The sequence below is a fragment of the Ambystoma mexicanum genome, chromosome 13 (genome assembly GCF_040938575.1).
Source record: "Ambystoma mexicanum isolate Mex_15411 chromosome 13, UKY_AmexF1_1, whole genome shotgun sequence".
Lineage (NCBI taxonomy): Eukaryota > Metazoa > Chordata > Amphibia > Caudata > Ambystomatidae > Ambystoma > Ambystoma mexicanum.
Window position 1 is genome coordinate 125,745,586 of NC_090938.1, and position 15,123 is coordinate 125,760,708.

Here is a 15,123-nt window from a genome sequence, read left to right on the forward strand (position 1 = left end):
CCACAAGTGGTACAGTGCTTGAAAAGGGTCTCCTTTTGCCCTCCATCCCCAGAAAACATCCTCACCTTGAAGAGTGTACTTGATGTGTGTTGAGAAAATGCTTATTTTCTTTGGAACTGTTGTTTTGAAGTGTTTAACCTAAAATTCTGACTGTGGAAACACCAGAGGACTCAGCTAAACATATGGATAGAATCTGAGGGTAAGGGGAAGAGGAGGGTCTAGTCTAGGGATACTCAAGGTCCAATTGGTGATGTGAAAAACTAGACGGTGTTTCACAAACTAATCCCTGGGGATCTCGAACTCAGGTGGCCAGGGAAGGGTCATCGCTTTTGGATCCTGACCCTGGAAGCAGACAAACGAGGGAGGATCATCTGGGTAGGAAAAGGTGGAGCACACAGGCACACTTTGAGCAAGGCTGGGTACGAGAAGGAACAGCTCTTCTCAGCTGCTGCATACGGGGCTGTGTAGATCGGAAGGCCAATGGGCTGCTCGAATACTGGGAAGAACGAAAGAAAGCCATGCAAACGAACCGTATTTCCAAGAGGCCATAAGGATTCGCAAAGTGAGGCCAAGACAATGGAGAGAGCCTTCCTTTGAAGTATTCCAAGACTGCCTGTTCCCCTACTGGGTGAACGACAGAGTTGGGGAGGAGCAGAGGAGTTGTTGATAAAGATCTTGAGAGCTGCATTCAAGTCGAAGAAGAACCAAGATAAACACAACCGGCGAATAACCGAATGAAACAAAAGGGTACGTGAATGATGATAATCGCGTGAAGAAGGATTCGATTGTTAAAAGCAATGCGAGTTAATATAAAGTAACAGTAGTCCTGCAGAGCTGAATCACATTATCGAATGTCTCTGTGAAATGTGTTTGAACTGTAGCACGAGGATGAAGAAAGAATGCTGTGAAATATTTTGAAAGCGTGTTGATAATAAAGAAATGGAAGGCATGAACCCAGCTAAGGGATGCCTATGAAAATTTGTGAAAAGAACTACAAATACCAGAAAACTTTAGTATGTTGAGAAATCACGTGAGAATTGTGAATCATATTGAACTGGAAGGGTGATCTGGTCCGTATCTAAAAACTGTGCAGTTTCGAAAATCTTCGACACTAACGAGAAGAAATGTGGGGAAGGGAACCCTACAAAGTGAATTTTGAGAACCAGTCATGAAGTGAAAATAAAAGAAGGCTTGAGCCCGAATGAGGGAAGCCTAAGTGAAGGAACAAGTTACTTACCTGTAACTATTATTCACCAGCATCGGTCTGGCATGGATTCAAATGCTCATGAATATTCCCTGTTGTCAGGCCAGGATTCTTCGGTAAAAGAAAAAAACAGTTTCACTTTCACTTACAAACTGTATTTCTCCTCTAAACCAATCACTGTACTCTGGGTCATACTGCCCCAACCAATGACTGCCATCTCCCTAAGCCCGTCCTCTGGCAGCCATCTTTAGATCTGGTAAGCATGTAAAGTGGCGGTATGACCAAGAAGAGCTGCAGAGGGGTAGGAGGGAGAGTTTGCATGTGAATCCATGCCAGACCAATGCTGGACAACAATAATTACAGGTAAGTAACTTGTTCCTTCTCCAGCATGGGGTCTGGCATGGATTCACATACTCATGAATAAAGAATACATATCAGTACAACATTACACACAGTGCCCCAGATAAGGTGGGTACCTTGCCCTTTTACGCATCCAATTATTGCAAATACGGAGCATTTCATTTTCCACTGCGTATTGGTTACGGAAGGTTTTCACATGATTTATTAATATAAAAAAAAACCTCTTTCCTCCACTAGATGGCGCTAATGCCTGCATCATTAAACTCTACAGCACCACACGCAAGTTTCCTTTCCGAGACTGGCTTTAAACAGATGAGCAATGGGGTGGTGATGTGTAGACCAGGATGGCTCCGTTGCCCCGATTTTCGCCAGGAAGTTTAACTTAAGGTAGAAGACATGCTTTTTTTTAGGGTAGAAATATATTTGTTCCCAAGATAGACTAGGCAATGAAAGCCAATACCGACAAACCAGCTCGGTCGTTAACATCATTGCAAAGGAGAAGGAATTTTCCGTCCCTTCAGGGGTGCATCTATAAGAAACTATTCCTCTGCTAACGGCAATATTATTCACAGGGCTAGAAAATAAATGTCCCGATTCTGGCGTCCAAAAGAGTAAAAGACAACCACAATGCCGAAGAGGATCCTCCGGCACCCAAAGGGGTAAGGCGAAGCCTCCAGCATGACGACAACAGCAACATAAGAATAGGAGGGCAGGTAACACGCTATGCTCATAAGTGGCTCAACATAACGGACGGGTGGGTGCTAAAAGTGGTTCAGCAAATGGCACTGCTGGAATTCACTAAGCATCCAAATGATGTGCCTCCATTCAAAACGTCACCCCTGCACCTAAAGGTGTTCAAGCATGAAGTGAAACAAATGCTGGCAAGTGCCGAAGCGTCAAGACAAAGGAGTTTACTCCTGATACTTTGTTGTAAAGAAACCAGATGGAAAGTGGCATCCCATACTCGACTTGCGCGAATTAAATGTCCCTCATAAAACGGTGAAAAATGGTGACGCAGCAATTCATACGGGCAGTACAACCCGGCGACTAACTGGCGTCCCTGGATTTACAAGACTCATACTTCCATATCCCAATCCATCCAAAACACCGGAATTGTCTGTGTTTTGTGGTAGGAAACGCACTACCAGTTGAAAAGTAATATACGTTTATTCGAGCAACGTGTTGTTTAATTGCTTGCCTGCCCCCGGCAGGTAGCTTCCTACGGCAAAATAACCACTGGTGAAGTCTCACCTTCCTGCAAAATCACTCCTCCGCCATGAGGGAAAGCACCAGGTTGGACAATACCTTATCTTTTAGCCATATTCAGGATTATATTTTTCCCAAGGAACAGGGTGGTTGATTAAGACACACAAGCTAAGAGGTGCTGCAACCCGACATTGTAAATCACCCAAACACTGCCAAACACTCTGACTCTCCGCAGTGCTATATATGTTTATGCAGTTCTCGAAATTGCCTGAGTCCGTGCACCAGAATGTCAAGCGGCGTAGCCTATCGCACCCTCTCATATTTGCCTCTGATATTTGAGAGGCGAAGGAGGGACCCCAAATGGTTTCAGAGGACTGAACCAAACAGCCTGCAACATAAGCGCCTGTCGCAACCACGATCGCCGCAGCCACCGGACAAACCAAACAGCCTTTCTCGCAGAGCACAGAGGGAAAGCACTCGACGTGTAAAGTCATTCCGCACTGTCATTAAACCCCAATTTCCAACCCAACTCCCAGATGGGACTCGAATGTTCTTTCAAGGTTAATGGGACCCCCTCCCTCCCCGGGGCCCTCACCTATAAGCCTGCCTTCCTGGTGGCGTTTGCCTCTGTAAGAATAGTCAACGAACTACAGGCCCTTTCTGTTCAAGACCCCTTTGTGACTATTCACAAGGTAGTTTTGCGCACACACATGCATTGCGCCTTAATTTTTCTGTTGCATGTGAATCGATCACAAGTCACTTCTTTGTCTATCTGGCAGCTGGTAGAGAAAGAGACCCTGTCTCTGAATTAGCGGTTTCCAAATGGATTGTAAATTGCATCACTGCTTCACTCTTGCCAAAAGAGATTGACCCTTTACGCCTAGAGCTCACTACTCTGGTCGCAGGCACCCCTGGATGTGCGCACTTGCCTTTTGTTAGACGGAGAGGCGAGGGAAGCCTTTCGCTGAAACTGGCGGTGTTAAAGATTTACTGTGTTTGTTTAGAAAAATGTACTTGGAACAAACGCAGTAAAACTTAACGCTGTTACTTTCAAGAAAGACTTCCCATCACATCTCTGCACATTGCGCTTTAAAATATACAATTTGATAATATGTGTTGGATACATTTTACTCTCTTGCAGAGGAGAAAACTAATTTTTATTCTCTTGATATTGCATTTACTCTCTAATTTGAAAAAGCATGCGTAAAATACTCCCACCTCAAAATCCTATCTGGAGCACTGATTACACAGCCACGTGAGGTGCCAAGGCTCAACAGAAGCAATCACCCTTACCTCCGGAACAGGCTCACCTTCAAGCTAACAGGCTGCGTAGCACTGCTTGGTCGACCCTGGCCTCCTCCCTGGAATCCCTTTTGATGCAGTAGAATCTCGGGAAGTGTGCATAGACCTCCACGCGCAGCCCTGCAGATGGCCAGCAGGGACACACGAGACAGGAACGCCGTCGTTGCATCGATCGCTCTGGTGGGATGGGCTCTCGGACGGCCGGGCAGTGGTCGGTTCGCCAACCAATGACAGTGCGTGATGCAGCCGGAGAGCAACCTTGAGATGGAAGCCTAGGACAAGGCCTTCCCATGGTTCAGAGGACCAAAGTTCACTAACAGTTGAGACGTCTTCTGAAAACGCTACGTCCAGCAAGAAGTCATCCGAAAAGTCTTCAGGCGTGCACGTAGAACTTCAGAGAACGAGCAACATCCAGCGAGTGCAAATTCCTTTCAGCTGGCAACGAAGGTCTCGGAAAGAACACAGGCAACATCAAAGGCTCGTTGAGATGGAATTCTGACAGAACCTTGGGAATGACGGAGGGGTGCGTCCGTAGCACCACCCTCGATTTGTGAAAGGTCAGGTATGGCTGTTTGCAGGACAGGGCCTGAAGCTCACTCACCCTCCTGGCAGAGGTGATGGCCACGAGGAAAGCTGTTTTCCATGAGAGGAACTTGAAAGGATACCGATGATGCATAGGCTCGAAGGGAACCCCCAATGGCCTTGTCAGTTCCCATTACGGGGCAGGAGCCTTCACTGGTGGGAACGATCGAAAGTCCATTGAGGAACTCCTTGACGAGACGGTGGGACCAAAGAGAAGATCGTCCTGGAGACCTAGTGTAGCGGGAGATTGCCTGCCAGATGCACCTTGCTAGAGGCGTGGGCCAGCCCCCTTTGGCCAAGGACAACAAGTATGGAAGAATCTGCGGGGCCGTGACCCTCAGAGGGATGATCTTCTGCGACCGGCACCACATAGCGAAATGCTTCCACTTGTGGCCGTAGCACTTAAGAGTCGATGACGATCTGGCCTTGGCAAGGACCTCCCTGCAGCTCGCTGGCAACTCGTATCCTCTGAACTCTAGGGCTGCAGGAGCCAAGCCCTCAGGTTCAGCGATCCAAGGTCGTGATGCAGGATTGTGCCTCCTTCTCTGGTGAGCAGGTCCGTGACCACTGGCAGCTTGACCGGAGGCGTCGATGACAGGCTGAGAAGGTCCGGGTACCAAATCAGCCTCGGCCGCGCCGGGGTGAAGAGTATCATCCTGCATCAGCACTGTCTGAGTTTCAGGAGAGGCAACGGTGGGAATGCGTATAGGAACAGGCCTTCCCATGGAAAGGAGAACCCATCCCCCATGCTCCTCAGTTGGTGGAACCTGCTGGTGAATTTCTGGCATTTGGAGTTCGCCGCCATTGCAAACAGATCAATCTGCCCCACTTGAGGAAGACGCGGTCCACCTGATCCTGCCGAAGTTCCCACGTGTGGCAGGAGCACACCTCCCTGCTGAGGGAGTTGGCGATGGTGTTCTTGACACCCGCCAGGTGAAAAGGGATGAGGAACACCTTGTGGTCAACGGCCAAGTGCCACAATTCCCACGCAGGCCTGGAGGGCGCTGTGGATCGGGCCCCCCCCCTGCTTCCTGATAGAACATTGTGGTGGTGTTGTCCGTGAAGATCCTCACCAATTTTCCCTTCAGGGACGGAAGGAATTACGTGAGGGCCCTGAACACTACTTGCAGCTCCAGGATATTGATGTGGAGATCCTTCTCCTGCGGCACCCACAGGCCTCTGGGGTGCAGACGTCCAGTGTGGGCTCCACAGCCTTCCAGGAAAGCATCCATGGTGACCGTCTCCTGGTATGTGGGGGTTTGAAATCCTGTGCTCAGGGCAACGTTGGAGTGGGCGCCCCACCACTTCATCATCCACTGGAACTCCTCGCCGAGAGGGATCTTGTCTGCGAAGCTTCTGGACACCTGTACCCAGCCAGCATCCAAGAACTCCTGAAGAGGTTGCATCCGTAACCTGCAGAGCCAGATAAGGTAGATTCTGAGCAGTGACTTGATGGTCCTCACCATGGCAGTCTTCAGTGACAACTGCCGCTGTACCTTCCCCAGAATGGCCGCCACCCTCTCCCCCAAGGGCGACGCCAGGCAGGCGACCATGTTGAGCCTGGCTCCCAGGAACAGTGAGTTTGGCGATGGAATCGAGCAGGACTTCGGATAGTTCACAGAGAACCGCAGATCCGTCAGCAGCTGGACAGTCCTTTCCATGTGTTTGACGGCTACTTCCCTTGATATGATCCGTATGAGCCAGTCTTCATGGTACGGGTACATGTGTATCCCCTGTAGACATAGATGGACCGCCAATGGTGCCAGGCACTTCGTAAACACCCTGGGTGCCGACTTCAGGCCGAAAGGCAGGGCCTTGTATTGGTAGTGTCTTTGTTGTACCACAAACCATAGGAACTTCCGATGCTTCCTGTGGATGGGGACATGAAAGTATGCGTCTTCCTTATCCACCAACGTCAAGAAGCCTCCTTCCTCCAGTTGGCCGAGCATGCGCTGCAATGTGACCATCTTGAATTTTTGGGACGTGAGGTACTTGCTGAGACGCTGCAGGTCTAGAATGGGCCTCCAGCCCCCGTTCTTCTTTTTGTCTAAGAAGTATCTGCAGTAGACTCCGGAGCCCCAGAGTCATCTTGGAACCAGCTCTATTGCCCCTTTTTCTAGCATGGCCCATACTTCCTGCAAGAGCTGTGGAATGTGCTTCTCCTGCCAAGTCACTGGAGGGATCTGCGGACACTTCTGTTGAAACTTCAGGGTATGTTCGTGGGCGAGAGCGTCCAGCATCCAGTTGTTGGTGGAGATCTTCTTCCACTTGTTGATGAATCCTATCAACCGGCCTCCCACTGGGGTGCGTGGGTGGGGGCCTGATAGCCTGGCCGGCTCAGTCTTGCTTCGGCGTATGTGTTTCGCCTTGGGGGTGACAACAGCACTGGCCACTTCCACCGAAAGCCTTGGAATGGCCCCTGTAGGCCTCCTGTTTCGTGGAAAAGGAGGGATAACGGTACGACAAGGAACCTCCACCGAAAACCCTTAGTTGACCTTCTGGACTTTCCTTTGGAGGCACAAAAGGAAGAGCAGTTTTGCTGGAGAGAGCCCAAGGCCTGAGTTGTCTTCATCTCAGTCTTGATGGCTTGCAAAGACTCGTTAAAGGTCTTGCCAAAGAGGTTGTCCCCGAAGGGCATGTCCAACACCGTTGTTTGTAACCTCCTGGTGGAAATTTGAGGCCTTCAATCAGCCTCGACGAAGGAGGCAGACTCTGTTCCCCATCTGTCAGAAGCCTGTGTCAACGATGTCCAGGGCCACCGCGATGGCATGGTCCAACGCCACTTCCTCGTCGTGGAGGAGGGAGATCGCCTCCACATGCTTGTCATCAGGTAGGAACTCCAGAACCGGGGCCAGCTTGTATCACAGCTCCCTGTCGTACCTGGCCAGGATCGCCAGTGCTTTGGCCGTTTTGATGGTCGATGCCGCAGAGTAGATGAACCTTCTCCCCATGGCCTCCAACTTCTTCCCCTTGCTGTCCGTAGGGACCGAGGACGATGACGAGGGATTAAACAACCTCTTCCTCACAGCCGCCTACACCACCAAGTGCACTGACTGTTGCGACCGAACGGCACTTGGGTGAGGACTCCGACACCCTGTACTTTTTCTCCCTCTCGGCCGGGTCCGGGTTCTTCAAAAGGGCCAGGCCTTCCTCCCAAACGTCATGCAGGAGAGGCACCACCATGATGGTTTTCCTTTTAGCTTTGTGCTTCTGGTAAAGGAAACCTTCCTTTTTGGTCTCCTCTGGCGTTAGCTGGAAGAGCTTGGACGCTCTGGCGACCATGGCATGAAACAACCCCACCTCATCCGGTGGGGATGAGCTCGGCTGAGGTGATCCACCCGATGTGACGATGTCGTTGTCACCGTGGCTGTCTTCATCCCTGTGTCTGACGAGGGAGGCACGTGGCACGGGTGCAGAGGTTGATGCAGCAGTGTTGGGTGGCGCTTCCTCTTTTTCGCCGGAGGCTCATCTGGTGCCACCGGGACCAGAGACATCCTTTTCTGAATTTCCCACACCAACGTGTGCAGGGGCGAAAGGATGTCCAGCGATATATCTCTGGGTGGATTTGGAGTGGTAGGCCTACTAGGCCACGCATCGTCATCCTCTGCATTCCCACCGTCGTTTCTGCTGTCATTGTTCCCCACATCGTCATGGACCGAGTGAATGGACGCCTGGTCTTCCTTGTCCCAAGAAGAAACATCCGTGCCTTGGAGTATGGCCTTCCCTGAGGCCTCCTTGCACCACCTCCATTTTTGCATCCAGAGGGGTCGGATTCTGACTTAGTGACGGCATCCTCTTTTCCGCTGTCCTCTCTACCGCCCCAGCCGGGGCTTCCCACTGCGGGGGTAGGGAGACTCTGGGCACAGGCGGGGCGACCTTCACAGGATCAGCCACTTTGGCATATGAAAGAGCGGCCACCACCATCTTGAATGTCGACAACGATTTGTCTTGTGCCGCCTAGGCCATCTTTGGCAGGTCGGCAGCCTTCTCTTGCACCGTAGGCTTCTCTGGCTTCTCCCGCAGCTTAGATGGGTTGGTCGATTTTCTCTTTGAGGAGCTGGATCGATGGCTGGAGATGGAGGCGGACGGTAAGGTATATCGCGCCCTGCCCATCGCGGGACCCGCATGCGCAGCGACCCCGACGGAAACAGACTTGCAGTGCTTGGCCTTGTCTTGGGCCCACATGGATGGGGTGCTCTCAAAGGACTTAGAAGCCTGTTCCTCGGACTGGCCGGTCATGGGTGAGGCATGCCCCTGCTTGAACACGGGGCAGAGGCTGTGGCGCTGAGTCACGCCACCAGTCTTCTGTGACAATCCTTCATGGTTCTCTTGGTGAACCCGAGGCAGATCTCGCAATCTCCTTCTCTGTGGTCCTGACGTAGACAGTAAAGGCACTGAAGATGTTTGTCCTCCACAAACACGTTCCGCAGTCAGCAGCTGGAGCAGAGCTTGAAAAGGGAGCTTCCCTCTTTCTTCTCTTCTGACATGGCCCGGAGTGCGGAGTAGGGCCAATGGCCTTCTGGAAACTTCGACGAAACTCGACGATCCATGCCCTTGAGGGGCGTTGAAATTCACAGACAAAAGGATCCCTGCTTGTCGGCAGATAGGACTTTTTCTCAAAAAAAGTAGAAAAGCTCACGGAGCAAAACTCTAGGACTCACAACACATGAACGTACGGTAAAAGTATGAAGATGGCTGCCAGAGAAGGGGCTTAGGGACGGGGCAATCATTGGTTGGGGACAGTATGACTTATAGTACAGTGATCGGTTTAGAGGAGAAATACAGTTTGAAAGTGAAACTGTTTTATCTTTTACCGAGGATTCTCGGCCTGACAACAGGGAATATTCATGAGCATGTGAGTCCATGCCAGACCCCATGCTGGAGAAAGTGTATTACAAAGTTTGTTGTTGGTTTTATTATTTGTAATGCGCCAGCATACCCTAAGGTAACAGGGCGCAGCAGTTCCATGAATTTGCGAAGCTTAGTTACGACAACAAAAATATATACATACACACAGTAATAATAATAACAGGATTATATACATCTATACAAAGAGAGTGAATAACAAAACTTCAGCCCAAACGAGGGAAACCTGAGTGAATTACAAAGTGAACTGTAAAGAGCAAAGACAGGCTTGAGCCGTAATGAGGGAAGCTGGAGTGAATTGTACCAAAGTGAAAGTATTAAGAAAGACACAGACTTGGGTAATGGAAACCTCAGGTGGTCTATTTGAGAAAGTGTTGAACTATATCCCTGATTCAAGGCAAGGAAGCCTAAAGAAACTGTTTTGAACTGAGAAACGCTTGATGCCCAAGAATGAATAGATGAATAGCACCAGCAAGACAAAGTGTGCCACATTGAGATAACTGTGCCATCCATCTATCCTTTTCTTTACTCTTGAGACCCTGTGCTTTGAACGTGGGTAAGGGAGTTGTCACCTGCTTATAAAAGCCATTCTGAGTTTCCTTTTGAAACACCATTTTCTTTTGAATCATATTCCCTGTACACATTTGTTACTTAAGAGTGAGGGCTAGTTTAGGTTTATAACACAGACAAACAAGTTACTTACCCTGGTAACATTCTTTCAACTTGATGTTCCTCCCACGTATTCCTCATCTTTGATATTCGTATCTCGTCAGCTTTGCTACTTTGGAAAAAAGAATTCTTGGCATAGGGCGCTGTGCAACTCCCAAAAACTTAAACTCTGCACTCCTTCACACATTTTTGTTGCAGTACGGACACAAGAATCTGCCCCTATCCACTCTGAGCGAAACTTCTGGAGAAGTTAAGAAGGGACACGGACAGATTGTTTGAATAACTATTCTTGTAAAAATTGTATTTCAATTAAAACAATAAAAAAACATGTAACGAGAGAAAAAGAAAAAAGGGATACATATCACCCAAGAAGCACTACACTGCAAGGTGATGTGTGCTACAGTAAAACAATACAGGAATCTTGCATATGGGACAGATTCCCCTTGAACTAGTAAGCATATGGACTGACCAGTGCTTCCCAAAATAAATGAGTTGAGCAAGGGAAGTAAAGAAAAAAGACATTACTTACCCTCAAAATACAGGACAGGACCTTAGCAGACATCTGGGGGTTCCATTGATGTCAATGGAAGGAATGTTGCAAAAAGACACATATTTCCTAACACTATTCAACAGTTAATGAATATTAATGAACATTCCATGATGGAGCATGTTAATGAAAAACATAGGCACAGTGTTTTATTAATAAATAAGGAAACCACCTTCAAATTTTCAGAAATGGAATTGAAGGTCCCGTCTGAAAATGAGTTCACTTAAATGAAAGGTAAGATAATTACTGCTGCACTATTCACATGACCCCTTTGAAGTAGTTTTAACTAAAGGAAGGTGGGGGTATGAGGTATGGGGAGAGTAGAGGAAGATATAGCAATCTTAAGATGCATTTTCTTTGATGTGGGGGCTTAATTTGCACACAGTACTTAACAAGTGCGAAAATAATAAACAACCTGTAATATAATGCATCACAAATTGCGATGCAATACTGCTCAATCTATAACTTGCATCCACCATCCAGCTACTGCTTTCAAGTTTTACTCTCACCCGTATGCAGAGTTAATAATGGTGTTAAGAGTCCCTAGGTCATATTAGACTATGTGGGAGACTTCTGACTAAGGCACTGAGCACACAGGGCATCCCAGAAGTCTTTAGAAACACAATTCGGAGGATGTCGGGGCCTCAACCAAGATGCAGGAAAGCCGAATAAACTTCTCCGATTCACAATCGGCACCAGAGATTCTCGACCACAGTTCTTTCCTCCTATGCAAAACTATCTATTCAACCATGTCATATGATGCTGTGTTATACCCAGACCTTGTTTTCTCCTCTGTATTGTACAGGATCAAGGTCCTCTTTTATGCTTTGATACAACATAATTCGACTGGCGCAAGCCCAACACTCTTCTTTATGCGAGCCACCACCCTCCTCCATTATGTTTCCCAACACCTACATATCTATGTAGGTAGGTTACTTGTATAGTGCTTAACGTTAGAACAGGCTGTGACAAACGTCTATCCCGGGGAAGCCGGGCCTTAGGCGGCTTGGTCAGCCTTGCAACACAACATCCTCCTATCCATGCTAGTCAAGCAAACTCCAATCATTGCCGCACAGCATCCCATCTGAACCAGTACAACACTCACCCATCTATGCCATCGCCACACCCTCCTGTACTGGTCAGCACTACAATCTCTCTTCCATGGTACCACTACACCCTGCCATTGGATCCAGCTCAGCTTCTTCTTATCCAGGCCAGCTCAACCCTGTTCTCACCACGTCAAGCCAACTAAGCTGCCTCCTATTCAAGTCATTTTAACTACTTCTCATACAAGTTCACCCTCCCATTTAAGTGAACGCAACTCTATCCTATCCAAGCCAGCCCTACTCCCTCCCAAACTAACCATTACAGCACTCTCCCACCCAAGCCAACTATGCTGCCACCCATTGAATGCAATGCAGTTCCCTCCATCCAAGCTAGCATTGCTCCCTCGCATACAAGCCGCTATGTCTAATCCACAATAAAACATGTATATTTCACCTCATCCTTGCTGTGCAAATGTGTTCTCACCTGTGCAACTGTAATCTGCATCCCCATTTACAGTCTCCAGGTAAGGGACCCGAGAAAGGGCTGGCTTTCCCCGGCTGCGCTTAGGAGGAGAGAGGCCACTGTAACAGCAAGAACACAATTAAATAGTTACATAATAAAGACATTATAAAACCTGCATCAAGAGACCAGTGCTCAAAAACAGGACTGATCCCTTTCTCCACATTTCGCCATTTCTTGGAGTTGCCTCTAAGTCCCCATTACAAGCAAACATGTTTATGGTGAGGGGAGGGAGACGAGAAGCACAAGGATGGGAAAGAGCGCTCATCATAACCCCTTCTCTTTTTGACAGGACTTGCTGTTCAAGAGGCACCCTTTCCTTGCTTACCTCATATCGCAATGGGAGGGATTGTGGTTGTAGCAGAAATGCAGGGCGGTAGGGTGATGGGTCTCGCATTTAGATTCTCTCCTGCCTTTCATTCAAACCAGCTGTTTTACATTTTGTTATATTTGTTCATTTGAAATATTCAATGAATTATCTCCTCCATTACTCCACTAGCGTTCTCTTTGGCCTAAACTATATAGCCAGACCAAAATGTATTGTAGCTGTAGAATACAATGCATACAGCTCTATTTTTTACATGGGATTACCGTGCCCATCACTTGAAACTAGACTGATGAAGATAATGAGCTCTGCAACGAAAGCCTTTACATTCTTGGCAGCGTTTTTGCAGCTGGGCACACTGCCATTTAGGGCAGTCCGGATAAAGACATCAGCTGGCTGAAAGACATTTTTCAGACACTTAACTGGAGACCCAGGAATGCACTATGAAACGCTGAGCGTGAGAAAAGAGGGTAAAACCTATTACATAAAATGTGATTTAATAAATAACAGACTTTGAGAAAACGTATGCAGCAACCCCTTACCTACAGGATTCAAAGGCTAGGCCACTGCCAAGGACAGAGCTGCACTCCGAGTCCGACCCACTCTCCATATGGTTTCCAAAGCCATTGGTCACTCCTGCTGGGTAAACACAAGCGCAATGGTCTGAGGCATGTGTGTTACTAATCACACCGTCAGGAGGAGCAGTTGACTTAATTAAAATGGACCGTGTTAAATCATTTTACAGCTAAAATATTCATAGTTGTGTTTTGTAGGTATTGGAAGGCATCAAATGATGCTGCCGCCCTGAAGACGATTCAGAGCACACACATGGATTAAAATTCATTTCACATTCTCTTATTTGCAAAAGGATTATTTAAAAAGCACTCTGATCTTTAAGAACGACTTGCACACAAATGATTAGGGTCGGTAAGGAGCAGCAGGAAACTACAGCCATCCTGTTTGCCTTTGTGCTTAAAACCTTTGATGCTATATAGCCTTCTCCAATCCAGTCTTTGATCTCACGTTATAATGATGCCCCCTCCTCTTCGCCATTCATGTCTTTATAACTGACTTGTTATGACACCAGCCATCCTAAGTGTCCATTTCATTAATTGACCATATGTTCTTCCAAATGCTAACTCCGATGTATCCGCCACATCACACCTTCCTATGACCACACCTGCACTGCAGTATGCTTGCCTCAGAAATAATTAACATGGTAATTTTGCTGTTTTGGAATTACTGCACTGAAACCGCAGGCAGGACCGGAAATCTAATAAAATAAGTACCAACTTTAAGAAATCAAATGCTGAACTCCTAACACTGCATTTCCTTGTGCCCTGGCCCCCCACCGCAACTGCCGTATATCATCAAATATCACAAAAAAGAGACCCTATTCGTTTTTTGTGACAGGACTCAAATCTAGCTGTATTTAGGACTGTATTCAACTGCTCTGTTAGGCGTAGGCCTCTCTCCCACTATACAGGACTCCATAACCTTGCTGTGTTTAGAATTGTACCCAACTGCTCAATTGACTCCCAAATCTAGCTGTATTTAGGATTGTATTCAGCTACTCTGTTGGACGTGGGCTGCTCTCCCACTGTACAAGACTCTCGATCCTGGCTGTGTTTGGTATTGCACTCAATTGCTAAATTGACTCTAGCAGAGTTTAGTATTTTCCTCAATCGTCTGTTGGGTGTGGGCTTCTCTCCCACTAAACAGGACCCTCAAATCCAGCTGGATTTTAGGATTGTACTGAATCACTCAATAGTCTCTCAAATCTAGCAGTATTTAGTCTTTTGCCCAATTGTCCTACTGACTCTCAGGTCTAATAGCATTTGGTAGGGTACTCAATTGACTCGCAATTCCAGCAGTGTCTGGTATTGTACTCAATTGTTCTGCTGGGCGTAGGCCTCTCTCCCACTATACAGGACCCCATAACCAGCTATACTCAGTCACTACCTGAAGCCAGGCCCTTCCCGTTGTCCAGTCACCTCAGAGCTGGACTTTGACCTATTACTCCCTAAAACCCAGACCTTCCTCTAGCTACCAAGGGGCCTGGCCGCCCAAAACCTTTGAAACAGGGCCCCCTGTCCTTCCGAGACCCAACTGAAGCGTTAAGCACTCCCTGCAATTATTGATCATCCACACTGTTGAAACCTAGTCCCAACTCCCTGCCAATACCCAGAGAGCTATCACTACTCAACCAACTGAGTCCTAAACCACCCGACAGCTGAACGCCCACTTCCCCAAAACCCTTGACAGTGCACCCATAGGAAACACACCCGACCCATCAACAGGAACGACAGACTGAACCTGAGAGCATCCAAGCATAGCAAGACTAAAGAAACATTAATACTGTGCTTGCACTATTCATCACAGAGGACTAAAGCACCTGGACTACCTCTGCACCTTGAACCAAAATGCCCTGACCCAGAAAGGGACGCCAAGAAAGAGATCAAGATCGTACAACAATGGCCACGGACACAGAAAGCC

The 15,123-nt window shown here is 48.0% G+C and overlaps 1 protein-coding gene across 4 annotated transcripts in view; it reads right to left on the minus strand.

Annotated features, from left to right (window-relative positions):
* BRPF3 (bromodomain and PHD finger containing 3) overlaps window positions 1-15,123 on the minus strand; it is a 795,874-nt gene that overhangs the window by 170,022 nt on the left and 610,729 nt on the right. For 2 of the 4 annotated variants that reach the window (XM_069633427.1, XM_069633429.1), the window contains 2 exons: window positions 13,170-13,266; window positions 12,267-12,364 (listed from right to left, as the gene is read on the minus strand). The exons of 1 other annotated variant lie outside the window; for it this stretch is intronic. In XM_069633427.1, coding sequence (XP_069489528.1) covers window positions 12,267-12,364; window positions 13,170-13,266 — 195 coding nt within the window. The remainder of the gene's footprint in view (window positions 1-12,266; window positions 12,365-13,169; window positions 13,267-15,123) is intronic. One more of the 4 variants, XM_069633428.1, reaches the window with a different exon arrangement.